Below are 27992 nucleotides of genomic sequence, written 5' to 3' on the forward strand. Positions count from 1 at the left end.
CACAGTATATGAACTTGTTTAAAGTCATTTTGCAAATTCAATCTACTCGTGATTATATGTTTATTATTACTTCTTTTTTCTTTTTTTTATTACTTGAACTAACTTGCATTTCATTCAAGCACCAAAAGCACAACACTGAAGGAAAAAAACAACAACAGAATGAGCATCTGCTTCAACCCTTTTTACTCTTGCCTCTCGTGAACCAGATGGATTTGACAGCAGCTGGTTTGTTTGTTTTCTCTTCGGAGCCACATTTCACAAATAGCTTGTCAGGTTGCCGTGCATATTCCCGTTCAGTGAAAAAGTCAAAGTCAAAGGAGAGCTAACAATGAAACTGTGATACATTTGTGCATGTGTGTGTGTTGCTAAAGAACGAGCAATATCTCAGCGAGCCGTGTGGACTGCAATTCAGTCAGGTACTGTACGCGCGACTTTCGGTTGCTCCCACGCAAATCTGCCCAAACTGTTACCTTACCTCATCAGTTTATTCAACCAGCTGCATTTGATCCATTTTTTTCAGAGCAGGGATCTATCCCACAGAGAGGGTGCAGCTGATGATGAGCTGCAAACACAAAGCTTTGTCTTTGAAACAACAATTCAAACGTGAGCCAAAGTCTGTGATGATGATGCACTGTGGTGCACATGATTCGGAGCATACAGCATACAGTTCTGGATGAATCTATTTCTTTTATCATAGTTTCTTGCATTGCACTGAGCCGCATGTTGTATGAGTGTGATAATTAACCATGAGGTTGGGTTGCAATGTAATGTAATATAACATCCGTCGTGGTATGGTAACTCTGTTTACCCCGTGATTCAATAAAGATTGCAACATAAGGATAAAACATAAGGTTCTGGACAAAGCTACAAACCACAAACATAACCACGACTCACTTAAATGCCTGTGTAAACACTGAGAGTATCATCAAAAGCTAATCAGTGTCTCCAATGGTGATTGCAGGGTATCTAACAAACCTAGCTAAATCAGCCTCCTATAATCAGGCGAACATTTAACCACAACACACACACACACACATTGCGAGCATAATCAGGTTACCCATCAGCCTTTTATCAGTCAATCATCTCATCATACGCTGTGTTGTAATCGGCTTGAAGGACGGCCACGTGCGTTAATATCCTCAGCCCTCGTTTCACAGCACAGAGGTCTAATCAACGCGGAAACAAAAGAAGGGAAAAAAAACGACACAGCGCCAGCCGTTCCCTGCAGTGTGCTCGAGCACTTTGTGGGACGATTTGAAATAATTCACTGTTTTTGTTCCAACACTTTCATAAATGACACCCAAAACTGCAGACAACCACACTGCTGCATGCTCTTCAAACACGTTTAATAATCAACTCTCAGCTCTGCGGTTACTCCGGGTCTTATCTGTGTGTTTCTGTGAAACAAGAGGGGCGGGGGGGGGGGGGGGGTGGGGGTGGACAGAAAACAACAAAGAGATGACTAGCAGTGATGAGGCCCCAGGATTACCTGCCCCACTAAGGCCAATGATCCACCTGGGCACCTGTCAGACTGTGAACCTGCTGCTAGGCGTCTTACTTTGACGGAGGACAGGCTGGTAAAGTTGAGTTACGCCTCACTTCCTAACTACCACAAGGTCCATAATAACCAGTTTTGTCCCTCTGCCATCAAACCAGTTGGTGTGCAGAAACTGGATTTACAAGGATTTTCTTTTGGCTGGGCTGCTTTTGTGGATATAAAAAAGACTAACGCCTCCCAGGATCTGACCCTGTTTAGACCAGGTACTTACATCCACCTTCAGAGGTCGTTTAAGGACACATGGTCACATTCATGAGCTGAATGAATGCAATCCATCATACAAGAGATGCATTCAGGGCACATTTCAATTCCAGTTGTGAACGGTCATCCTCAGGGCTATAGCCACAGGATCACTTCATTAGGATTAGAATACCAAATCTAAATATATTGTTGGCCGGTCGTCTTTTTCAAGACCTCGCAGGTCATAATGACTCTGGTGATATTGTTTGTTGATGTTGAAGGCTAAACTCATTTCTAATTGAAACATTATTCATAAATAGTATATTTTCTTGTGTTACCCTCCTGTGAGGAAATGTACACTGTAATATGGGAACAGGAAATGCATTTGCATAGAAAACCAAAAAGAAATCAAATCAGCTGCACAAAGCGGGAAAACTAATGGTGGGTAAATATAATCAGTCGACGGTACCGCTGTATGTTAATGACAGAGCATCTGATAAAGGCTGGAGAATGTGAAATCTTTGCAGCAAGTTGCTAAGGATGAAAACCTAACAAGAGAAAAGTGTCTGTAAAATTCTATTTCGAGGTGAATGGGAAGACATGGCGTGGCATTCTTATTTTTGACAGTCTTGGAGCAGACATACCTGACATTGTTGAGATAAATAATAAATAACCAGCAGAACATGGTCAACTGTGCAAAATGACAGCTTTTCTTGCACTGTGCTACAAATCCACGTTCGTGTATCACCATGGCTGCAATAAACCAAGTCGTTTTAAAACTAAAAATCTCAGATTTCTCATTAACTCACATTTCCAGGAAATTGTTATAGTTAAGTTCGAACCAATCAGTCTCGTGTTTCCTCCAAAGTAATCTGTGAAGGGAGGCAGTGGTTGAATCATTTAATTTCATTATCACTGAGATGGAAGAAGCTAAAACAGAAGTTAGTGAGGTAAAAACATGAGCAAAGTGTTTGTTAGAAGTTATAAGGACAGTTTACATCCCAGTTATACATCTCAAACCTCAACATAATTAGAGACCTGATCACGTGAGAAATACAAAAGACATTTCATTCACGTCCATTAAATGAATTTAATTGCTTCTTTTATGATGGACTTTTGACTGTCAATACACTTTCATATTTGTTTGGACATTTCTGGGGTTTTTGTGCAATTTTCAACACTCCTGTTAAATTGGAAACCTTGGATGTGACAGGAATGCAGCGTTGCACCAAAGTTCATTCCTTCTTTGTTGGTCTCAAAAAATATGTATTGCAACCTCATTCATTTGGAAATAAATTAACAAAACAATTCATAATGAAGTCATGAAACAATCCACATGATATTTTTTTTTTTACTTGAATCAGAGAAAAGGCCTAAAACCTCAGATAAAAGAGAGGTGTAAACTCTTAACTGCATCTTAGATTTCTCTGTAAAAGGGTGCAACAGTGAGTAGCTCTTCTTTATCAAAGCATGCAAACCAGATGTTTCAGAACCATGAAACATCTGTTCCACATGGCCACACAATTCATATGTAAAACCTCCAGAAATAGTGTTTGACAACGCCCTTAGGTCAGCTGAAGATAAATCTGAACAGAAGAAATGTTGAGCTGGAATCAAAGTGCACAAGTCAGCAGGAGGGGGCTAAATATAATACAATTTAAATATTAACTACTTAGAATGTTTTATTCTTTGAAAAGTGTGTAGTTTATCATTCGGCCTAAAATGAATAATAAGATCCAGCATGAAATTAAACATAATCCAACAGTTGTTCGTGGATGAAATCCAAGTTATTTGCTGCTTCTGTTATTTCTGCTGGTTTGTTTCATATAATGATAGCTGTGTGAACACACACACACACATGCACTATCCATCAAATCTAAACATGACCCAGGACAAAGGACTATAACCATTTTAGCGTCGCTCTTTCATCACAAAATGGTGACAAGGTAATTTCAATATCAATCATCTATGATAAAAGACCACGCGCTGTACATTAAAGTGAAGCAAAAATCTGATTATTAAAGTGATTTCAGGGCGCCTTAGACTCTGATCCTCTCCAAGTGACGTCTGAGGAGGAAATAACACAGCGCGTTAGTGAGTGGAGAGTAATTACAATGAGATCAAGGGGCATCTTAGTGGTAATTTACTCGACTGCATAATCAATTCTCTTTGTGTGGTGAGATATCGATCCTCCTGCGACAGCGAGATGGAGAATTCGTGGGTAGGTGTTTGTGTCAGTCAGAGACGCTTAATGTAACACATTACACATCTGTAAATAATGCATCCACATTCCCATGTATAATCTAACAGCTGTATGTACTGCTGCATAAAGGGACTTTAATGTGTGGGAAACAAAGAGAGCAATTGAAGCAAGTTTCCGCGCTGGTGCCTGCTTATCGCCCGGTGAGTGTCTGCCGAACATCTCTGTTGAATAATGTAACAAGTGGTGAGTGGTGTGGGTGGAAGAGGGATGGCCTCTCCCCAAAAATAGACTCCACTGCACAGGCAGAGGACTTTGGAGATTGGATACAATAGCACACGATTTGGTTATAAAACAGCTCTGACGGCATTATGTGCAGATTATGCGCAAAATAATAAGAATAAAAGAAAAAACTGCAGTGGTTATTTCAATTATTATTCTGAAAGAGCATCGTCCAGGTTCAGTGAGAATCAAGATTTATTACAGAATAATGCCGTGGCAGCACTTTACAGTGAACCGCGGGGAGAGATTATCCAGTAGAGAGTGTGATGGTGTAACAGCTGGTGGGAGGAAAGAGTCAGATGTGTAGGACCAGAGCAGGTGTGGCATTTAATGGCTGCACAAGCACAAGTCAGCTGGGATTATGCAGCATCTGTGGACAGAGTCATGGATGCACGCCAGTGCACTCTGTGTGTGTGTGTGTGTGTGTGTGTGTGTGTGTAAACAGCATTTTTGTTATCTCTTTAGGACATTTTCTGGTGTGAACACTGACTTTTAGAGGTACAATTGTCATCCTGGAGACCAAAGTTCAGTCCTGGTGAAGCAGAACCTAATTTCTGTGGCTCCATGTGAGTTTGGATTGAAATATTAAGATTTGATTCGTGGTTATGTCAGGGTTAGGTTTAACTAGTTAGAGGAAAAGTTTGGTTAAGCAATCAAAATAAATGGAATCAATGGGGTTTCTATACATTGCCATGTGGACATGGACAGTTGTGCACTGATGCAGTGACGGCACAACGTGCACTGACCGTCCACTGTCCAACTACTGCGGCTGCAGCTCCACTTTAGAAGCATTTGTTTAGATTTGGTGGACAGAATATATCCATCTTATTTGTAAAATAAAATTCTAAATTCCTATTTGACTTGGATTGATTGATGAAAATCCATTAGGACTGAACATTAAGGATGCAATGCATCATGGAAAAGAATGGAATCACTGACATATGAAAATTGTGATCAAATCTAGACCTGTGAGGATGCACAGGATGCACAGTCAGTGTGTGTGTGAGAGAATGTGTGTGTAAACCTGAGCAGAGGGCATCCTCACTCTCATGCAGAGTGAACCAACTCCATCTCTCCGTGCACAGACGGCGTTCAGCACTTTGTGGAGGTGGACAGCGATTTATTTATTTATTTATTCATTCATTCATTTCTTCATTTATTTATTTTTTTGTAAAGAAGCTGATCTTTTTTTATTCATCCAGAGGAGCGAACCACTTTAGGAGAGGAGGGACTTTGGTGGTGACCTGGTGTTAATAAGTAAATCGTCGTCAGATTTCTGTGCATGTATTCGGCAGCAGGTTTATCCACTCAGAGGCAGCAGCGGCTGCGATCCTATTTTTAGAAACAGCGTTGCTGTAGGAGTCAATCAAATTGGCGGCTACAACAGTGTTTTCATGACAATCTGCTGCTTCTTTTTTTTTGGGTGCTGCAGTCTTCTGAGATTCCCATCAGCGCTCACCGGGTCATGAGATAGGACGCTGCATTTAGATCTCTCTCTCTCTCTCTCTCTCTTTTCACCTTCTTGTCCTGAGCTGGTGCCCAATGATGCCCTTTCTCCTCCTTCTCTCCCGGCACCGGTGGACTGCAAACTTTTACGCAACAGCATTGTATGGCACCAGTAGCTGCGATGCTTTCGGGACCTCGTATAGTTTTGTGTCTTTTCAGTCTTTGCAAAGGAACATTGCAGGGTGAGACATGAATGAGAACTGTTTCGTAGGAACCAACGGAAGAGCCTGAAGGGGAAAAAAAAGAAATCAAGAAGCGCGCGGTTGTTTTCTCTCGACTTCTCTCAAGTGTCAGCACCTTTTTTTTGTGTGTAATCTGGCTCCTATGGGAATTAAGCACTCGTCCCGCTGCATGCTCCTCAGGAGAAAGATGGCGGAGTCTGAGAGCATGGAGGTAAGTGTGAGGAACACTTTTTTACTATTTTCCAACCAAAACGAGCGTTTGGTTTAGTTCCTATAGAGGAGTTCTGCTCCATGCGCCACGCAGTACAGCTGCAGCACGCACCACAGCTCCCACCTTTGGCAGAAGTTGCATCCAGGACAAAATGCAGGATACTGAGTGTGCCGATATCTGAGTACACCGGTAATATCTGTCTCTCTGTATCTCTCTGCAAATGTGTTTACAACGCCCTTCCATCACCACCCATCTGACAAAAGCATGCATTTGTGCATGGGAGGCGCAAGCAAGGGAGTTTTTCCAACGAGGAGCGAGTGCACTTACTCTCCCCTTTTACCTGTGTTCACTTTCATTTAACTCAAATAGTACATTTATGATTAGGATTCCACTCTCTGTTCATATAAAATCGTTTAAAGAAGGAATACATAGTAAGAAATACACTACAGCCTGTATGTGTATAAGAGCTGCTGCTGCTGCTGCTGCTGCTTCTCGCTGCGCTGAGATCGGTGTCACTTGCGCTGTCCAAGGTACTGCAGCATCCTGCAGACGAACTGGACGCTGGGAGATGATGTGCAGAGAGGGGGAAGGAGGTGATGTGTCATTAGATCCACACGTCAAGCACAGGAGGTCTCTACATTGGGGGGTCCCCATGATCTAATATAAAAACGACAGTATGCGATCACTGCAGTGAAGAAGTCATCCACCATACTCTTCCTCCTCATCCTCCTCCTCTCTCCTCATCTGGGTGTAACAATCCAGTACGGCACAACAAGACACCCCCCATCTTTCATTGAGTCCTGTGCCACATTTGTATTCACAAAGTGACTGGAAACTGTGGGAGCAACGCTGATCTATTTTATTTATTACTATTTTAAAGAAATGCTTTAAAGATTAAAAGACTCTGTGAAGTCACTGCCGGCCTCATGTTGCTTCAGTGTGCAATATTTATCACAAAACTACTCCTCAGAGCAAGTGAATGCATGACTCTGACATAGTCATGGAGGTTTGGAGGTAATGTCAAAAGTACTAAATATTCCGCAATGACAATAACATATTGCACACGGAATGCATTACTTGAATGGAATGGAATAGGCTCCACATTTCGTCCTACTTCGTCCTGGCAGTCAGGTTCCAATCATATCCTGAGATGATCTTACATCCACTGTTGTGATTGTAGAGTGTAGATCGTCTCATCTCAGGACATGAAAATCCAGCTGTTTACAGGAGGTTTTTCCTGTTGCAGCTCCCCCTCTATACGATCATGTATTGATGTTCAGTAAAACACAGAAAACAGGAAACATATTTATGTCAGTGTTAAAGGTCCAGTGTGTAACATTTAGGTGGGTTTATTGGCAGGAACTGAGTATTTGTATGAATGTATAATTGCTTTAAAAAGTCATTTGTTTTGTTTTAGTCTTGGGGGGGGAAGAAAGCCTTTTACTTTTATAGGCAAAGCCTTGTTTTACAGAGGCTGTCCTCTTGCCCAGTCATGATTCAGCAGCCTGAAGCAGAAGCTTACCGTATAAATGAAAAAGAATGTCTCCGCCCACATAAACATGATGCATAAACCCACCAAGAAAAAGAAAGACAGGACAAGCAGAGAGGCCACCGTAGTTCCCTGATGCGCTTGAGAGGGAGGGCTGAGCACGGGAGTCCTTCTTGCTTCTTGTTGCTTTGTTGCAATCTGTGGTTTCACCATTAGATGTCACTGATTCAAACACACTGGAACATAAACATAAAGTTGCTCAACCAAACCATCTTCTATTTCAGGGGTCTCACACTCAAACAACCTGGCAGCTACTGAGTGACTAGTTTGGTCAGTAGGGGGCAAAAAGGGGGGAAAAGCCCCCTTTTTGAGAAATATAAACAATGTTATAATTATAATTGAAATAATAATATTTATGATATTTCACATCATTTCAATATAAAAGTGTTCGTTTTGATATGAAACGATGCAAAATGAAAAGGATCAAGTGGCGGGCCACATGAAATTGATTGGGGGCCGCATGTGGCCCGCAGGCCACGAGTTTGACACCTCTGTAATCTATTAAATTAAATTAAATTCAGTTTTATTTGTATAGCGCCAAATCATTACATACATTATCTCAAGGCACTGTACATAGACAACATCATGGAGAACAGAGAAACCCAACAGTTCACACAGTGAGCAAACACTAGGCATCAGTGGAGAGAGAAAACTCGGACAGAACCAGACTCAAAGATGCCATCTGCCTCGACCGGTTGGGGTGAAAGGAATACAAATAACATTAAACAAATGGGTCGCCTATAGCAGTCAGATGATACTGTACTAGAGACAATAACAGACCTAAGACATAAGAATCTAATGAGTGTTTTTAACACTCTCGTAACGAAGATCCAGTAAAAAAAACACAACCTTGGATGTGTTTGTGTGTGAGTGTGTGTGTGTGTGTGCTACTCTTTTTCTCATCTGAAACTTTAATTACCAACATCAAATAATGATTCTGTTTTTTCGTATTGAACTTGGCATCAAAATCCTCTCTTCTGTGGCCCTGTCTTGTCACAGTGTTGGCTTCCACCAGCTGTTTATAATGATGTTGTTGTTTTTTCTTTTTTGGCTTTCATTGTATTTTATTTAATTACTTTTATTTAAATATATATATATATATATATATTTTTTTTACAAATATGCCAGCAGTTGCTAAATGAAGAACACATAGGTGAATACTAGACCCTGCTGTCCCTCTGCAAATCAACACCTAAGATGTTTTGGGTCTTTGCTTTTAAATTAAATGTCAAATCTTCATGAACAGCAGAACTTTTCCCATCACTCCCCTGCACTTGGTTGCTGACGAGTTATCCATTTTATTCCCAATCCACTTTATGTTCAGATGCTTTATCACTAATATCGTTTGCACCAATTAACATTAAATCTCAACCCTGAAAGGATAAACAGTAGAAAATGAATGCATGTTTATGCTGTTACGTGACCTCAGTCGAACCCTGCAAAATCCCTGTTTGGAAAGATACAGAAATAAAAACATGATGCATTACGGTAAATGTGTTTAGTACTTTTTAATTCTAACTGACAGGTCAAAGTGCTCACACAATGAGGATAACGATTAGAGGCAATTTGGGGCTTGGAATCTTGGGACTCTTTAACAAAAGCACTGCAGAGGAGCCAGAGTTTGGCCACTGACCTCGTAATTAGTTATCGAGAAAGAGTAGCATGAGAAAGGTGAAAATAATCCTTGAACCTTTCATACCTTTACTTACAATTATAAAATAATAAATGTGTTGTAGCTGTTTCTGTTTCACACGACCACTTATTCATGATTTATTATTTTTAGAAGGCTGAACGTTGTGATGCCAACAAACACCAGAACCGTTCTTTGCTCAACTGAGATGCTGAGTGTCTGTTTCTCCATCCCTCTCTCTCCCTGTCACACACACACACATGAAATAAATGGCTTTATTTCCCAGCAGGCTTCAGAGGTGATAATCAGGCCATTATGGTTGTACCCTCTGTGCAGTGCAGCCTTCTGCTGAGAGACAGGCTGACTTGATGTCAGTGATCAGAATAATCTTCAGATTATTATTATCTTCAGAGTCAAAGTCCTGAGCCTTAATGGAGTATTTTTCTTTGTTTTGTTTTTGTCTCAACGTCTCTCTTCCTAGCAGCCACAGTCGCAGCCGCGGCCAATACGCATAATTCCATCCCAGTCGGCGCAGCCCACCTCGCTGCCCAAGCCCGTGCCTTCCATCCAGCACACCCCACGGCCTGTAATCCCACCGCACACACCCCACGCTGCCAGTCTGCCAAGCTGCCCAGGGCGAGGCAAGATGTCCAAGTTCCTTAATCCAGAGGAGATGACCTCGAGAGACTACTACTTTGACTCCTACGCTCATTTTGGAATCCATGAGGTACTGTTTTATCAAAATGAGAGTCAGTGAAAATCTATCCTCCTTATTTGTTAGTCTCATATCTGTCCTTGCCAGTCATGCAATGTATTTTTTTTGATTAAATATTCCCAGGAAACAAGTCATGTCACTGAAAATCCAGTTTTTATTTGTTTATTTTCGCAACCTTTAAGAAAAAGTCATCTTTAAGCGTTTTAAGCAAGTTTATGAATTCAAGAAGAAGACACAAATACACTCAGATGTTGACTGCAGAGGGTTCAAAGCTGCCATAATGACAACATATCTTTGGTTGTTAGGTCAGTCAGCAGATGAGAATGCACCTGTTAATTAGCAGATCAACTCTGAACCGGGAAACAATCAAGCTGACATTGACATAGGCAGTTAGTCATGTTTGCATGTTGTCTTTCCTCATACAGTCATGGCCTAAATAACACAGTTAAACCTCTGACTCAGACACACAATTACTTTCACATGTCCTATAACACAGAAAAATGATATTGGTTTCCATGTCCTTTTTTTTTTAATCTTTTTAGACTTAACTATATACTGTATGTTTTCTCTCATTAGTCAATCAGTGCAAACGTCTGCCATCCCCTGAGGAATTCCCAGTAATTACCAAAACACTGCTGGCGCCTGTACACAACAAAAAATATCTCGGTGATCTCACCCCGACCCCACCTTTGCTCCCCCGCAGACACCTCTAACATATCACCCAGATAAACCCAAGCATTTATCAAGTCAAACTGCTAATTGTACAGGTTTTTGTTTTTTTTACTTCACTTTTTAAACTTTTATAGGGCAGTTTTGAGCCTTTTCAGCCATACACTGTTGTTGTCACCTCCATCTGCCATCTCAAAACACTGCTGAACATAGAAACACAGAGTGAGTCACGTGTAGCTGATAGGCATAATCAGCACTGTGTGAACGCATTCAGCCATGGCTTGAATGTAACAGACATTTGCTTGCATTAAAAAGTCACACATTACTGCTTTAACATGCTTCCGTATTAATTATAGATGAAAGTTTGACTTTTAACTGATCCCCTGAAGTGCCCTGCCACAACAACATTTAACAACGTACAGTTTCACGTCATGGCGAGTGAGAAGTGGGGTCTACGTGAGAGACGTTTCTGCCTGTGAGGGCAGATTCTGTGTTAAATCGCTCCATGCAATCTGGACATGATGGGAAATGTGCCGTACACGTGCACTTTCAAAGGTCCTGTACCTTTTTTTTTCCAAGTGAGACATAACATTATCTTTCTTTCCATGCGCTGCCATTGAGGAGAGTATTTCCTCTGTCTGTCTAATTAACTCAGAGTTCTTTTACATTCCAAAGAGAGGACATAAAGCGTGACGGGCTGTATAAAAAGCCCACGTTTGACCTGTGCGATGCCTTTCTTTTATATATTTGGAATGTAGGTTAGGTTTATTTTTGTCATTTTCTCCACACTTGCATACACATGGTGGGAGACAGACAGGGCAGACAGGCTGATCCAGAAACCCCTCCCACTATGCATTTAGATGTAGAACCATACGTCTGTGGAAGAATAGAGACAGATAGACAGATTAGGAGGAGCCGGTGTTATTTGTGCCGGTTCCGCTCCAGAAATCCACAGCAAATCCACAAATCATTGTCCATTCAATGTTCTGATTGCCACTCTCCTCGGGGGGTGAGCTGCGTTTACATCGCCCCTGATATTTCTTTTGTCGCACGTTAGGAGATGCTGAAGGACGAAGTGAGGACGCTCACCTACAGGAACTCCATGTACCACAACAAGCACGTCTTCAAGGACAAAATAGTGCTGGATGTCGGGAGCGGCACCGGGATCCTGTCCATGTTTGCAGCCAAGGCAGGGGCCAAGCACGTGTACGGGGTGAGACAACCGTTTACTCGCAGTGGAGTGTCACCGCGCAGGACCATCGGGGTGGCGAGCAGCATGACAAGCCGCTGACACCGTGCACATGTGTGATATGAGTATCACTCACGTCCGAACATAAATTTCAACCTTTTCGTTTGAATTCCTTATAAAGTCTGAGGAACGAAATTGCCTGACAGGCAGCTGATAAATGTGTGTGGCCTCTCAGGCAGGTTGAAAGGCTGAGCTGTGGTGATTTCAGAGCTTTTACTGTTATCGCGTATACCGGGGCCGGAGAGGACACCACTGACTTAACTATGTGGAACTTGTTCTTATACGGTGGCTACAGACGGCATATATTTAGTTCAGGGGAGCAATAGTTACATTTCCAAGAGATTTGTTCTGAATTCTACTGCTTGACCTTAAATATTTGTGGTTGTTTGTCTTCCCTCTTTAGTCCTGTCTCACTCACTTTCTCTCCTCCCCTTATCTGTGTCCCAAGGTTTTTGTACTACAGAGTAAGCAAAGGTAAATCTATCACTTAGGTTTCTGCTTTACCTCACATTTGTCCTACCGCTGTCTGACAGGGTTTTAGTTACATAAATACGGCTAAGGTATTTAGTTCGTTTTTGACCTAAATCCTCTCGTTTTAAGCCAAGCACCAAAGCCCCTTACCTTAAGGGGGACCTAAGGCTTATATAAAGCACGATGTGAAACCTGGGACCGGTGCAAGGTGAAAGGACTGAATTCTGGGTCGACACCAACATCGTTCCGTCATATGGACCTCGTTATAGATAAAAGAAAAGCGATAACCTCCGATAACCTCCACTCTGGACCGGCTGAGAAATTCCATATGTCAGCGATATTTACGACCACAAACCCACGTTTATTATCGGACGTCTCCATTGGTCATTTATTAATGATTACACTTTTAAAACGAATGATTAAATACATAGACTATATAGTTTCTGCTCAGCTACAAGCACGTTTTCCAGGGTCCAAACAGCCAAATCCACTCAGAACCAAAGGTTTCCCAACATATGGCAACCAGGAGGCAGACATTATTGAGGGACTTCAACTTAAACAGGTGGCTTATGGTGTTATGGACAGGTTCAAATGTCAGTTCGTGGTGCACTTCAACAGCAGCCTTGGGTCCACAGTCAATCATTGTGCAACTTATTTACGAGTGGAGAGGGGATATGTCGTTACTGCGCTCCGCATTACGCTTGAAAACTGGTCATCTGCTGATGTATAAACAGCAAACATCCACTCAGTTAATCTATGTTAAGTTTAAGTTGTAAAGAGTTATAAAGGGCAGACAACTAAGTTGCAAACAGTCCTTCGTGTGGCAGCAGTGTCACTTGGCAACCAGTGTGGACATCACTCATGAGAACGCCCCGTTTTGAATTGACAATTGGCCAGTGCTATGTTGAGGTATAAAAACCTGAAATGTACAGATTTCACCTGCAAACAGACTCTTACTGGACGATACCAGCTGTCAATCACACTGATGTCCAGTCACATGTGCTGTGGCTTATAGTCTAGATTAGAACTCGCCCCCTGCTGGCTATTTAATATATTCTTACATCCTGGTGAGCTTCAGCTGGCAAACTAGAAGATTCCTTTTTATATTCAGTCTAAGCTCTGTGTTCATGGGATGAAAGAGCGCAGCTTGACCTTCAGAAAATTGTCAAACTGGCTCGACTTCCCCTGAAAAAGTGGACTGAAATTAAGACGGTCAAATTTCTTTTTCCAAGAATTTCACAACATAAATGAGTCAAATGCAACTAACCAAAATTCAGGAAAAGAAGAATTGTTGAGCTTTCTCCTGCTTGCCACATCGGGGGATAGAGTAAATGTCTGTGAGTTGAAAAGTTATATCAAAAGTTGTTGACTTGGGTACCTGGGTAAAGTTATAAATGTGAGAGAAAGATAAGTGGGAGCCCACAGGGATGAGGAGAATGACTCAGGCTTCAGGATTCCTACTGACTTGTGACTTTTATATCTACAAGATGATAATGACTGACTCCTCTCACGGAGGTTCAACAAGCGAAGATGATTTTTTTAGTTAATGAGGGCTGGTGTTGACAGAATATTGCACATGCCTTCCTAACACCTGGCATTCCTGTTTGTTTACAGAGTTGATACAGCCTGATCATTTTTAATGGGCAGACGCACCAGTGTTGTGCAAAAAAGCTGCAGGCACCACCAGCAGCCTGCTTATGGGCCCACTGCTAACAGGGAAGACTGAACAGTGTTGCTCCATGGAGACGGCACTAATGTGAGGTCTGAAAAGACGTTATATATGCGTATCCATCCATCTTCTACCGCTTTATCCTCCACATGAGGGTCGCGGGGACACTGGAGCCAATCTTAGCTGACGTAGGGCGATAGGTGGGGTCACACCTGTGGTAAATTTAGAGTTTCCAATTTGCCTAATCCCCAAATCTGCATGTTTCTGGACTGTGGGAGAAAACTGGAGAACCTGGGTTCCGACCAGGTCACAAACCCGGGTCGTCTTGCTGCAAAGGCAAGAGTGCTTACCACTACCCATACGTGCATATTAGTAAAAAATGTACATAGATCTCATTCTTCCCCCCGAGACTTTGTGGCACAGACGAGTGCTTGAATTTATCAGCCTGATCTCCACAAGAGTTCAAGCTTGGATTTGCCTTTTTATGATACAGAGTTCCTCTGCGTGATTGTGACCAGATGGAGGTCTCCTGCGCTGTGAAGGAGTGTGCACACCTCTGACAGACAGAGTCCCCGTGGACAGAACAGAGTGTACACACTCCAGTGAAAATCTATACTAGTCTCAAACAACCTGATGCTGTAAAACTCTGGTGTTGACAAATGCCTCCTGTTGGGTTTTGCCCCCGTTTTCATTTTGAAAACTGCTCACTAAGACGAAGCCCCCCCGATGAATGAAGGAGCTTTTTTTATACATCATAACTGTAACTGAGGGCACCTTGATAAATGAACCATGACTCAGCCTAATAAGGTAGATAATAAATGCTCAGGATGATTCTGAATATTTAAGGAAACAGATCAAGAGCAGCGTGGCAGGAATAACTTCAAAGAATTGGAAATGTCAAACGAGAGATGAAACTACAGCGGAAGGACACATGTGGAACATACATTAGGGGCTGTTGATGTTAAGCACTGACTAATTGCCACCTTAATTCATTTAAGTAAGGAGATGTGGAAGCACTCCAGCTTCAGTGATCACATACAGTAGATTCTAGTCTTTTTTTTTCGCCCGTCCACTATTTAAGCTCGACTTCGGCACACTGAAATTCTTAATGAACCTCAGTGCACAAGGCGAGATAACGGTCCCTCTCCAGAACCTGCTGCCCTCAGGCTCAAATGTCAAAAGTGCTAGAGTGTTTAAAAACATTCACTTCGTACTATCAAACACAGCAGACAGGACAAATCCCCTAAGCCTTTCACAAACTCATAGCTGGTAAGCTATTAGTTCAGTTTATTTCTTTTTGTTTCTAAAAACCCTTATGGTGTGGTCTTGTTTAAAAAGGACTCACAATACCAGCCTACGAGTTTTATTAAGGATAGGAACGGCAGACATGAACAGAGAGAAACAAAGCTGACCTTGTTTCGGTAAATCAAAAAACTTTAAAAGGAAATGTTCGATATTTTATTCTATATTTATAGATATTTCATATATTTCAGTTTAATGATATAATAAAGGACTTTCTCAAGGTCAATCTTGGTCACTTTACAAAGACAAGAAGCTGACTGTCGACACGTACCTGATCATTTCATTGTGAGGTTTTGTCACTTAGATGTCAACATGTCATTTCAGGACACACTGTTGTCTTATGTGACTGACAACTGTGGTTTTATGGGAGGACAGTTTTAAACAGGGGGGTTGTCACTTTATCCGTTTCCCCTGTCGTTCTTCTATTTCCATCTAGATCATTCTGAGTAAAGTCCAAGGCACCCTGGCTTCCAAAGTATCTCGTTTCTGCTTAATTCTTGCTATTCATCAAAGAGGTACACAACGGACCCATCAGCGTCGGTACAGGAGTAACATTTTAAAGTGAAACCGAGGACGAGTGCAGTTGATGCTCCACTAAAGATAGTCTTTCAACGGTATCACAGTGGTCTGTATTGTCTATGGCCGGCTCATTTGTTTTTACTTTTTCTACCAGATTGAATGTTCCAGTATATCAGAGTACTCAGAGAGGATCATCAAGTCCAACCACCTCGACAGTGGTAAGCGATGCTGCTGTTCCTTAATGTCTCCACTTTGATGACACTGAGGGGAGCAATAATAGGATAGAGTCGTGACAGATGAGACATGTTGGCAGAGAAGAAACATCATTAGAAGAAGATGAAGAAGAAGAGATGGTCACAGTTGAGCATTTTTGAATCATTGCTAATCTGAGAGGAGAGTCAAACTCAGAATCAGTTTGCGCCTCTGGGCTGACTCATTTGCAAAATCACTCATATATGCTGTACTTTATAATCTATTATCTATTTGTATAATCTTATATTTTAATATGAATGCTATTTATAAAATTGACATCAAATTCTACTGAAGAAGACCTGAAACAAGCAATATAGGCAATAACTCCTCAGGGAATGTTTACTCACATTAGTGAGAAGTAGATTTTCCTAGAGACTTTCATTCATAAAAATCCACTCATTCTTTTTGTAGCCAGCTGAGTTGCCCCCTAGTGGTTAATCGGTATATTCTTACTTCTTGGTGAGCTTCAACTGGCAAACCTGAGGGCTACATCCACTTTTTATACACAGTCTATGGTAATAACATTACACCTCAGCTACTGCAATGACCAAATGCCTCCTCCATAGACTTCCCTGAAAGTAAATATCCAAACTGAAGTCATCTGGCCTGATTTCATCAAAGCAGCACAAATGAAGTAACTCTGATTTGTCTTATGTGTCACTCACTGTGTAATTCTATTGCTTAATGATGATTTGCACACGTTTAAGCCTGGTTTGTCTTGTTAAGTGCGTTTTGTTTGCCCTTTTTAATGTCAAGCTATGAGCAGTGATTACATGTTTAAAAGATGCTCTATATGCTTCAGTTATCACCATCTTCAGAGGCAAGGTGGAGGAGGTGGAGCTTCCCGTGGAAAAGGTCGACATCATTATTTCGGAGTGGATGGGTTACTGCCTCTTCTATGAATCCATGCTCAACACTGTCATCTTTGCCAGGGACAAGTGGCTGGTACGATGTATGGAGTCCACTCGGACGTGTGACATGATACTTGTTTGTCAATAAATCTGACAATAACAGGAGGAACTAAGCTCCCAGGGACAAAACAAAGCCATAAATGTAAAGTCCTAGCCTGCGTCTATACTGAATTTATTCAAGCGGACGTTTCTATTTATATGAAAAAGTGATACATTCATAACATTCAGCTGTGGTTCCTTTAAAACTGTGGCTTCCAAACTTTTTTATCTGGTCACCTCCTAATATGGTGCAATGTCCTTGCAAAGTGTTTTATTCCCCTGGTTATAAAAATATGAATCATTTTAGAGGCTAGGACATTTTTAAAAAAGCCAACGCACAATGAATTCATCTAAATTGATTAATTAACTATTGTTTAGCTGAAATGTGTTTTTCCCTTTTAATGCTATTGATAAGCATTAAAAAGAAAAGAGAAAAGGGGGGCAGGGATAATGTAACGTTTTTTCATTGATTATAATGCATGAGTCCAGGTTTGTAATTCTGACTCATGAATGAATGAACAATGGGAGCCACTTTACTGTTAACACTATCAATCGACAGCTAAAACCCACGGCCAAGTTAATACATGACTCAAGACTAAACTCAATAATGCCATGTGTTTGTTCATTTTCCTTACCTGACAATAACAGCTGGCCTGTAACTCACTCGTCTGCACACAGAGTCAACAGCTCAATTATTTAAATGTGTACTTGACTGAGCAATGAAATGTCATCAGTGTTGTAGTGTACACCATTTTATAATGTGGGCAGGATTAATTGCTGGGGTTGTTTCTTCACCTCATTTGTTAAAACAGAAACCCGGTGGATTAATGTTTCCTGACCGTGCCTCTCTGTACGTGGTGGCCATTGAAGACCGGCAGTACAAAGACTTTAAGATACACTGTGAGTTCAATGTGAGCGCGTAAGCATGTGGAGGTGACAGTCGCTCGTATTTTACCAAGTTTATTTCCATTTTCACGGCACTTCTAGGGATGTTTACGATTGTTTTTCTTTTCACTATTTATTCAACAGCTTTATTTACTAGTTACTGTTATGATAAAAAAAAAATGAATGGAGAATTGCATTAGAATGTCAAATATTAACCCCTATGGCAAGGCCTAATATTCCGGCCTAATATTAGTCACACTCGTACCACTAAGCACAAAAAATTGCTGTTTAGAAGCAGGCTATAAAAAAATATTATACACAACTATATTCTACTTTCATTGAGCTGATTTTTTTCACCTACATCTGACCTAATTATTGATATCGAAAACAAATTAATTTGCACTAATAGTAATTAAGATTCTAACCTTTTAAATGCCAGGTTTCTGTCATGATGCCACCATGTTTTTAGATGAAAACATGTAAAAATATTTTTTTTTTGTCAAATTGTTATTGCCTAAGATATGCCAATGATTAGCAGTAACACATGTGACAGTGCCATCTAGTGGATATAGTATGTTTTTTTCTCCATGATGCCAAATACGGCCAAAATAACACCATCTGGTGGACAGTAGTAAAAATGATCAATCCCAAGGCAAAAGCCTAGTTTGACACCCATATGGAATATAATAATGTATTATGCTTTCATGAAAGCAAGATCAAACATTGCTGTTGGAATGGGTTTCAATAGCACATTGCTTGCTCTTAAAGGTATGAGTGCACTTGTGTACACTAATATACCAATTCCTGGCCACAAATGACTATTTCTCTCTTTCGTGGCCACAAATTAGTATTTCATGGCCACGAAATACTACTTTGTGGCCACAGATTAGAGTTTTTTCCCCCCATGTCAAGTCTGGGGCTCCATAGGTTTACCTTGTACTGTGCTTACTATAACAAAAACTCATATCTCCACATTATAAATGAGCCATGAGTGTAGAGCATTATCCACATTGTACAAAAACAGCAATGTGCGTGCTCGCTCGTGTTGTACAAAACCTTTCCAGCTCTGCAAATGATTCTGAACTTTCTTTTCCTCAGACATTTTAAGTCAACAATGCTCTTCATCTCAGTGTGTTTCCACTCGGAACACGCCAGGAGGATTGTGGGTGACATTTTGCTGCGGAACAAAAAGCCGAGTAACTGCACCAAACAGTGTTAAGCCAGTGCACAACCTAGATCACAAGAGGGAATGTGAACAATAGCCCAAAGGCATCCCACTCACACTCCCGCACACATCTGGGAAATTATACAACCACGGTGCAACAGATAACATTCAGAGAAAGTCATACCGCGCTGTCTCGCTGCATCATATGCTTTCCGATCATGCCTCTGTACTTCAAATTAGTCTGCCCGCTCTTCACGGGTAAAAGGCCAGACTGAATTGAGTGAGACGCATTTTCTTTCTCTCCAGGCCGAAGGCCAAACATGACCTTCATACTGAGGTAGAAGTGGCAGTCAGAAATACTCCAATATTCCAAGACCATTGTGAGGTCATTAGTTCAACTCTGAGCAGCACTGCCTTATTTAAGTGTTCCACAGTGTTCCAAAAAAGAAAATCCTGAGGTTTGTGACCTGTTCATTATCACCAACTCAAGTATTTGTTCTTCTCTTGGGTAATGATAGAGTCATGTGAAAAACACTTGATGAATAATGTATGGGTTGATTTAGCCAAAGCAACAGGAACATCAGCAAAGTCTGTGTTTACTTTGTGCTATTTATCCGTCAAATTGCACATTGTTCCGAAAGAACTGGAGGTCAAACTCAAACAAAGGGTCATAATTCTAAGTGCTGCAGCTGTCTACACCTTCCTCTCTATGTCCTAGAAAACTTTATTTAATGTACAAAGAAGTTTTTTTTTTTTAACTAAATGAATTGCATGACTGTGTTCTTAACAGGGTGGGAGAATGTCTATGGCTTTGACATGACCTGCATCCGTAATGTGGCAATGAGGGAACCACTGGTGGACGTCGTGGACTCCAAACAGGTCGTGACCAACTGCTGCTTAATTAAGGTCAGTATGCAGCATGCGACTATTAAGGATTCAAGCAATTACAGGGTTTTAAATATGGTTGTTATTGTTATTATGCTGCTGAAGTTCAGATTTAAGCCCCGACCTTGGACAATCATGATCATATACAGGGTCAGTACAATCCAATGTTGCTGTTCAGGTATGGGTTTGGCAGCATATTCGGGAAGATATTAATATTCACATGATGTCATAAATAAGAAAATGTATCCCTCCAAGTTTTACAAACATAATGGGAAATGTGCATTCTTTCCCCATTTGACCTCATGGAGAGCCTGAAAGTAACCATGAGCTGTAAATTTACCACATCAAAGCAGGAGGCAGAGATTTACCTTATCTCAGAGTCTAAGCGGGGGATTTGTCTTTCTCTGACTCAAATCTGGTTCTGGTCCACAGCAGCCTGTATCCATCTTAGACAAGGACAGTTTGACTCATGCGTACTCCTGCTTGTTAGTTCTGAGTTAACACAGGTCTATGAATGACTTGGAAAAAATATCCCTTGTTGATTTAGTTGATTGATTTATTTTTTTGCCCACATTTCACAATTCCCACCTCAGTGAAACTATAAAGAAGAAGGCAGGAACACAACAGTGCAGAGGCCCAATGCTGTGAGACAGCAGATCAAGAGCACGATAGGAAACAAAAGAGGCAGCAATGACGCAGTGCAGATGCCCTAACTGCCTTTAAAGAGAAGAAAGAAGAAGTAGACCAGCAGGCGTGTCCAAAGTCCAGCCCGCTAGCCAATCACGTCCCTGGGTCAGATTTTGTATGGCCTGCAGCTTCAGCTTTATAATGTATTATTTATGGCCAGGGATGGACTGGGACTGAAACTTGGTCCCCCCCATTAGCTCAGCTGGTAAGGAGTTCCGCTTTGAGTCGACAGACACATGCATGTATCGCCTATTATGATACCCTGACTTCAGATATGGAAAAAAAAGGCTGATTTTTTTTTCATTTGCACTCCTTAAATTGATGATAATTGTGACAAGGAAAATAAAATAATTATAACACTGTGCATTTGTAAGTAAGTTTTACTGAAAAAAAGGTATAAAGGCACAATTGGACACCCCTGAAGTAGACAAAGTAGGTCTGGACTGAAGCCTCAGAATTTGTGATTTTGACCGGCACCAAAATGTCAAGTTGCCTGCGACCAGGCACCACTTGGACGACAACCAGCCGTCAATCACCGTGGAGTCCGCTCATATATGTCCTGCTTTATCATCTACTTTCCTCTAAATGGGAACATAATTCACAACATTGACAATTGTGTTTTATTGATGAAGACCAGAAGCTAGCGATGGAGACCATTAACTTCTCTGGAAAAATGTTTACTGGCATTATAAATCAAGTGAGAAGTAGAAGCTCATTATCCCACAGACTTTTATTCAAACAGAGTGTGTTGGCTAAATGCTACACTTTCATCTTACTTCCTTGGCTTCACTTTTCAAACCAGAAAACCACGTCTTTTTATTTTCATATACAGTCTGTGGTCTCACCGCCGAGCTGTCAATTACATTATAGAACCGCTGTTAGCAGATATGCTGTAAGGCTGAAGATCGATAAAGCTCGTACTACATGAACTTCATTGTGCGATTGCATGGTACACAAACCACCATAACCACACCTGACATATGTCCACCTCTCAGCAGATGCTATAATACTCTTAGTGACTAATAAAGAGTGATTACAGAGTGTAGAGTGATAGAAAAACAAATTGTATGGCATGCTGCAGCTGGCAAAGTTTGACCTTGACGTGTGGCCGCTGCCCTGTCAGAGCCTCTTGTTTTATAGATTAGACTGATGAGGCTGCTGTGCCACGCATGTCGATAGCAGCCCATCTGCTCCCTCTGATTGTGCCTCTTGTCACAGTGACCTTCTTATTCCTGGCATCGATTAGACGGCTCTGCTCTGTCTCACCTGTCCTCCAGGAGGAATATTGCAACATGAGCATATCTCGGACTCCGGCCTCTCAATCGCCAGCTGTTTGTTCTCCTTGATATTAGACAACACGCTCGTTTTAAAAACGCGCGGAGATTATTACACATGCACCGCCAAAGAGTTTAATGAAAACCTCTATGAAGCTGGAGGGAATGTCTTTGGATCTTGTGAAGAAGAGGTTTACCCATCTGACAAGCGTTATTGTCTTTAAATGGATTACCGACTGACCTCATTAAAGTTGTATCGCGGTCGAGCGGCGCGCGCACACACACAGGACCTGATGTTATTAAACTGCTGCTTGAAACTCTGGCAATGGTGCTCACAGTGAGAATCATTACAAAGTGTAATCCTGCAGAAAAACACATAATTGCACATTAACAATCTGCTTTACAGGTTTGATTTAGCCTTGAGAGTGTTTACAAGAGGGCAAACATTGCCGTCTTAAGTTGAGAAATGGATTCTGATCAGAGTAAACGCCTGGCAAATGTGTTAATGGGAGTCATTTTTAAAGAAGGTGTGTGTGTGTGTGTGTGCATGGGGTGGGGGGTGGATTTTTTATGACTGTGATTTTATTGCCAAACAAAATGCTCATTCCTCCACAGCAAACGTGGCACCTGGCACCGAAGCAAACGAGCGAGCAGAGAATATGTATTATCATCGAATGGAACATGCAGCAAGATTTTCCCACTCACAGCCTTCGTGTTTGTTCTGCGGTGTAGGTTTGAAGAGAGGTGCACTCCACCTCTTGTCACTCAGTCAGCAGAACTATCACAATGGCACACAGGGTAACATGCTCTTCCTCAAACAGTGTGGCAGCAGATAGCCAATTACAGTGACAGGAATGGGGGGGACAGGAACTGATTTGGCTAGAACCATGTAGGAATAACAGTTTTAGGTCACACTTAAATCCAAAATGCATGACACCATAGGCCCCTGTCCTTGTCTAAGACTTACTGGCCTCATTCCCCTGGACCCTGATGCAATCCTAGTGGGGTTTAATGATGATATTCTTGTCATTTTATACGTGTAAGGTGCACTTTACTTTTTCATGTTGTTCTCTTGCTGTCCTTTAAGTATTGTCCATGTCATTATAAACTCCCCCCCCCCCAACTGCAAGACAACAAATATGATTTTTCCCCTCTGATTGTCACAGCAAATACTTCTTTTAAAAGGCAGAATAAGGGTAATATATGGAAAGCTTAAACTATCAAAGTGTACATGGTTCAGTTCAACGTGAGAAAAGCCCTTCTCTTTAATCTTTCAGGAAGTGGATATCTACACAGTAAAGCCCGAGGACCTCTCATTCACCTCAGCGTTCTGCCTCCAGATCCAGAGGAACGACTACATCCATGCACTGGTCACCTACTTCAACATCGAGTTCACAAAGTGTCATAAAAAGACGGGCTTTTCCACGGGTGAGAGGCCTCACACTTCCATTAAAGCTGCACTCTCGCTCGCTATATATAGACATAGTATATAAATGATCTAATATTTATGTCATCTTTTCTGTTTGTTTTAAATAATTCCATGACGAGGCATGAGTGAGAGTTCACAAATAACACAGTGCCCTCCAGAGTTCAGATTCTGTAACTTTCCACACAAACACCACACAAAGAACTGCAGAGTGGATCTTTCACTGAAGCTGCAGCTGCTTTTGATTCCACAACAATGTGTTGGTCACGGTTGGGTGCACTCACGTTTTAATCAGTAGCAGTACTTTAAATCCGGAAGAGATAAACAACAGTACTGTTTGCTGGTGCTTTACGCTCTCTCTCTCTCATAACAACAAAAACGTAGTTTAAGTTGTGAAAGTAAGTCCAAGTACTGTCATTTAGCACAGATTGATTTAAGGTGAAGAATTGGTATTTGGCAGAGTAAATATAACTTGATCGGTGCCACTAAAGAGTTGGGTACTGTGTTCAGCCTTAGCCTGAGATACTCCAATCCAATCCAACTTTATTTATAAAGCCCTTTAAAGACACCACAGTAGGCCAAATTGCTGTACACGGACATGACAAATAAAAATGCAAAAAACAACAACAACAATAAAAGACAGTAAAACAATTAAAAATCTCAAACTAAGTTAAGGGTCAAAGAGACCAAAAAAAAGTCACCTCTGAATTTCCTCAGAGACGTAAGACTGAAGCAGGTCGGACAGATACTGTGGGGCAAGACCATGAAGACATTTAAAAACAAATAAAATAATGTTAATATCAATCCGGATATGTTAATGTGGGAACTACTACTCCCTGAAGTCTGGACCTGACCTAACTGAGAAGAGAGTGCCAGGTTTGAAGCATTACAGAAGTCTAACACAGAGCCAACGCTCATTGTGTTAACTGGCAGCCGAGGAGGAACTGGGTGGCTTCCATACTAATAGCTGCCCTTGTTAACTGTTACTTCCTTCGAGATAGGAGAGTTAATTAGACTGGCTGTGTTTAGATTGAATCTTCAGACGTTCATTAGAAATTCCCCTAATCTTAGATGAAAGACACGTTTCTAATGTGGCCCAGCATGAGGACTTAAAGGCACGGAGCAGTGTGAATAACAAACAGTGTAGATCAGGCTGGCGAGTATGATCCACAGTGCTGAATAAGAGGGACATGATGCTGCTCTGTCCCAAATTTGTGTGAGACTGACATCTAGTGGTGGTGGAGCAAAATACTTATTTGAACAAATTCTGTAATAATGTTGAATCAGGGGTAACTTTAGATGTTGGTTTGAGCACCTGCTGTTTTGGCCTCCAGGTGCGGATGATTTAAAAAAAAACAATGGTAAGCATTTCCTTTGTCTACACTTCCCACTTCCCTGTTATTGATTTTTGAGTTTTTTGTAAGCAAAGTTCTCCATTGCTACTCATTCAAACTCTGCTTGCCAAAATGTTAAGATACAGATCTGAAACAGTAATCTACACACAAATTGACCAAGTGTGACGGACAGTAACATCAGACACACACACAGGCTCAGTCGGGGAGAAAGAGATCAGTAGAAATGCCATCTCATCTACTAAATTAGAATACCAAACACCAGTAAGTAAGTTGACAGTGTTTTATTGAGCTATGCCCATAGACCAAGAGCCACCTCGGTGCACCAGCCACACTGACTGGCAGGCTCTTTTATGTGCAGACTCACAAAGGCCTCGTCTATAAAGGTAAAGCTACCGATTTGCCCCAGGTCGGCTGGCAGAAATTCGATCTAAGTGCCACTGACCTTTTGAATCCCAGCCAAGCGTTCAGTGATGGTCAAGGCACTGGAAAATAAACTTGCATTTGCTTTGGGTTGAGTTTCAGGTTTTACCGTTTTTTTGTGTTTCCATCTTGCACACAAAATAGCACAAAAAGACAAAGTGAAAAGCTAATGAAAGCAGACTGACTCCAGCAGCAGTTTAGAGGTCGAGATTGCACCCGTGCATTTTACCACATTGCTATCTTCTTCAACTTAGGAGAAGAAACTTGCTCCAGAACGAAGACAAAGTGCACTCTCTGCTTTTGTTCATTCTCTCTGAGCGTTTCTTTTTCACTTGACACTGATGTCGGGTGGAAAACGTACTACTTTATACTCACACAGACATCAGACAGCAGCAGTACCATCGCTTGTGCCAATCTCAGCTGGTATAGAAGGCGGGGGGGGGGGGGGGGGCACACCCTGGACAGGTGACCAGTCCATCACAGGGCCACATTGAGACAAACAACCATCCACTCTCACACTCACACCTACTGTCAGTTTAGTGTCTAGTGTGTATTTCTGTGTGTATGTGTATGTGTGTGTGTGTCCCAGCTCCGGATGCTCCATACACCCACTGGAAGCAGACAGTGTTTTACCTGGAGGAGTACTTGACAGTGCGGAGAGGAGAGGAGATCACTGGTAGCGTTGCTATGAAGCCCAACGAGAAAAACATTGTGAGTGTTTTACAAGTTAATTTTCTAAACGGAAATCATTAGAGCTTTCTTGGCCATAGCTAGGCAGCAGACTTTCTCCTTAGTGCTGGGCAGTAGGGGTGGGAATCACAGGGTAACGGCCTGGTAACCTCCGACCGGTTCCCTTATTCATTTGAGCAGCGTCGCCGCGAGAAGACGTGAAGTGCGATGCCCCATCGAGCGAAACGGGAGCCTTAATTTAATAATATTGACATTTGCTCTGGCATTTCGATGACTATATTGCGCGAGGAAGGACAGCCAAATCAATATGTTGACCCACCTTTACTGCACAGCGTTCAGTCAGTGACCTCCACGCAAACAACAACAGATTATCTTATTGACTACATCAAACACTCTGTGCTCCTTTATTATCAATTTCTCACTTCTGGCTTTGTGTTTGCTCATGTTTTCTCACTCTGTTTCACCTGCAGCGTGACTTGGACTTTACCTTTGAGCTGGATTTCAAAGGGCAGCTGTGTGAAGCAGCCATATCTCACGACTACAAGATGCGTTAAATTTGACCGAGGGGGACTACAGTGGTCCATCGAGTACAACCCCTAAAGCTCCAGGGGGAGACAGGTGACTCACATGACCATAAGCACACTGTCCGATGTAAAAAGGGGACAATGATGAGGAGGAAAAAACAGGCTGAGTGACAACATCACTGCTGCCACTACGGTGTATGAAGAACACAGGAAGTGACTCGTGACATTAAACAGTTTTGAATGTAACAGTGACAAAAAGAAATGTTCTAGTGTTGATGAATGTCAAAGATTATTGGTGTACGTGTGGTGTGAGATGGCATGATGTAACTCTGTGTTCTGCTCACTATTTGTTTGCCAGGAAAAGACGTTGGACCTTATGGAGGCATAGCTGTTGTTTTTAAAAACACAGTAGATCTTATGGTTATGAATCACCGTATTGTCCACATTACGTTATAGTACAATAATGAGTTTAGTTTTATGTCAAAATGTACTGTAAGGAATTTTGTATTTGATAAATACAACCATTTAATAGCATTGCATTTATATTTGTGTACATTTAGCAATGTTGGAAAACTAGTAACTATGAAATAGCACAGCCAAGGACAAGCCTGCGTATGTACTGTATATTTGAAAGGTGAAGTGTTTGCATTGTCAGTGTACAAGTCGACGTGCCCTGTGTTTTTTTTAGTTTGAGCTATGATGTTAAAATCCAATAACATACCGTTCCCATCCCAAGTGCCGACGCTTACCGAGTTATTTTCCTCATTTATGCAATTATCGGTTTTCTTTAGTCCCGTGTGTAGTCAGAAGAGACACTCTCCTTTTATTGAATCTTAGATAAGTTGCTTAAAGTCATGCTCCTTGATCACTTTACTGGCTCTGTTCTCACAAACCGACAAGCACTTCAGAGTGGAGAGAGTGCAATAAGGATGAAAACTTTGAGTTTTTGCTCTTGTGATCATTTCTAGCACTGGAGTTAAAGGAGTTTATCTCAGTGGACAAGTTCATAAGATGAAAAATGTCCATCCGCTTCACCTATGCTCTTCGTACTTGTCATTGCCAAGATATACACTGGAGGGATTTCTTCAGTCAAGTCATCCGGGAGAAAGCTTTTGACATTGAGGATTACATTCTTTTATATAATGTTTTTTTTTTTCTTTAAAGAGATTGATTTTTTCCTACATTGACACAGGAGAAGCCAAGAACCAGGCCTCTATTCTCTTGTCATTGCCCCCAGTGAATCTTTACATGGCTGCAAATGTAAAATGTAGTGTCAACACTTGGGGGATAACACAGTAGAACATCACAACTCAAAGTACAATATCAATAACTAAAAAGCAATACAATCTCAACAGTGCTGTTGAATAATTGATGCTTACAATCAATCGTTCATGCCAAGTCAACTTATTTCAATCAGAAGAGTTGTCTAACTGCTTCAAAAGAGTAGCTTTGGAATATTTCATAGAAACACGTCTGAGGAATGCTCCTTAGGTTTAATACAAATCTAATGAACTCTCTAATAATATTAACAATAATAATTGGCATGTTAATTCCACATGTTTTATTTCAATTAAATGTCATTTTACA

At 41.4% G+C, this 27992-nt stretch overlaps 1 protein-coding gene across 2 annotated transcripts; it reads left to right on the plus strand.

Moving 5' to 3' along the window:
- Window positions 1-5287: 5287 nt before the first annotated feature.
- Window positions 5288-27970, plus strand: LOC131470225 (protein arginine N-methyltransferase 8-B). Of its 2 annotated transcripts, none has more exons than XM_058645917.1 (10): window positions 5288-6119; window positions 9780-10025; window positions 11740-11895; window positions 16047-16110; window positions 16947-17089; window positions 17907-17994; window positions 19935-20050; window positions 23268-23418; window positions 25781-25902; window positions 26352-27970. In XM_058645917.1, exons 1-10 carry the CDS (start codon window positions 6051-6053, stop codon window positions 26433-26435), a joined length of 1239 nt encoding a protein of 412 aa, XP_058501900.1. In that variant the 5' UTR covers window positions 5288-6050; the 3' UTR covers window positions 26436-27970. The 2 variants fall into 2 exon arrangements, with proteins under 2 accessions (XP_058501900.1, XP_058501901.1); XM_058645918.1 differs by having other exon boundaries at window positions 9783-10025.
- Window positions 27971-27992: the final 22 nt, after the last annotated feature.

The sequence above is a fragment of the Solea solea genome, chromosome 12 (genome assembly GCF_958295425.1).
Source record: "Solea solea chromosome 12, fSolSol10.1, whole genome shotgun sequence".
NCBI classification, from domain to species: Eukaryota; Metazoa; Chordata; class Actinopteri; order Pleuronectiformes; family Soleidae; genus Solea; species Solea solea.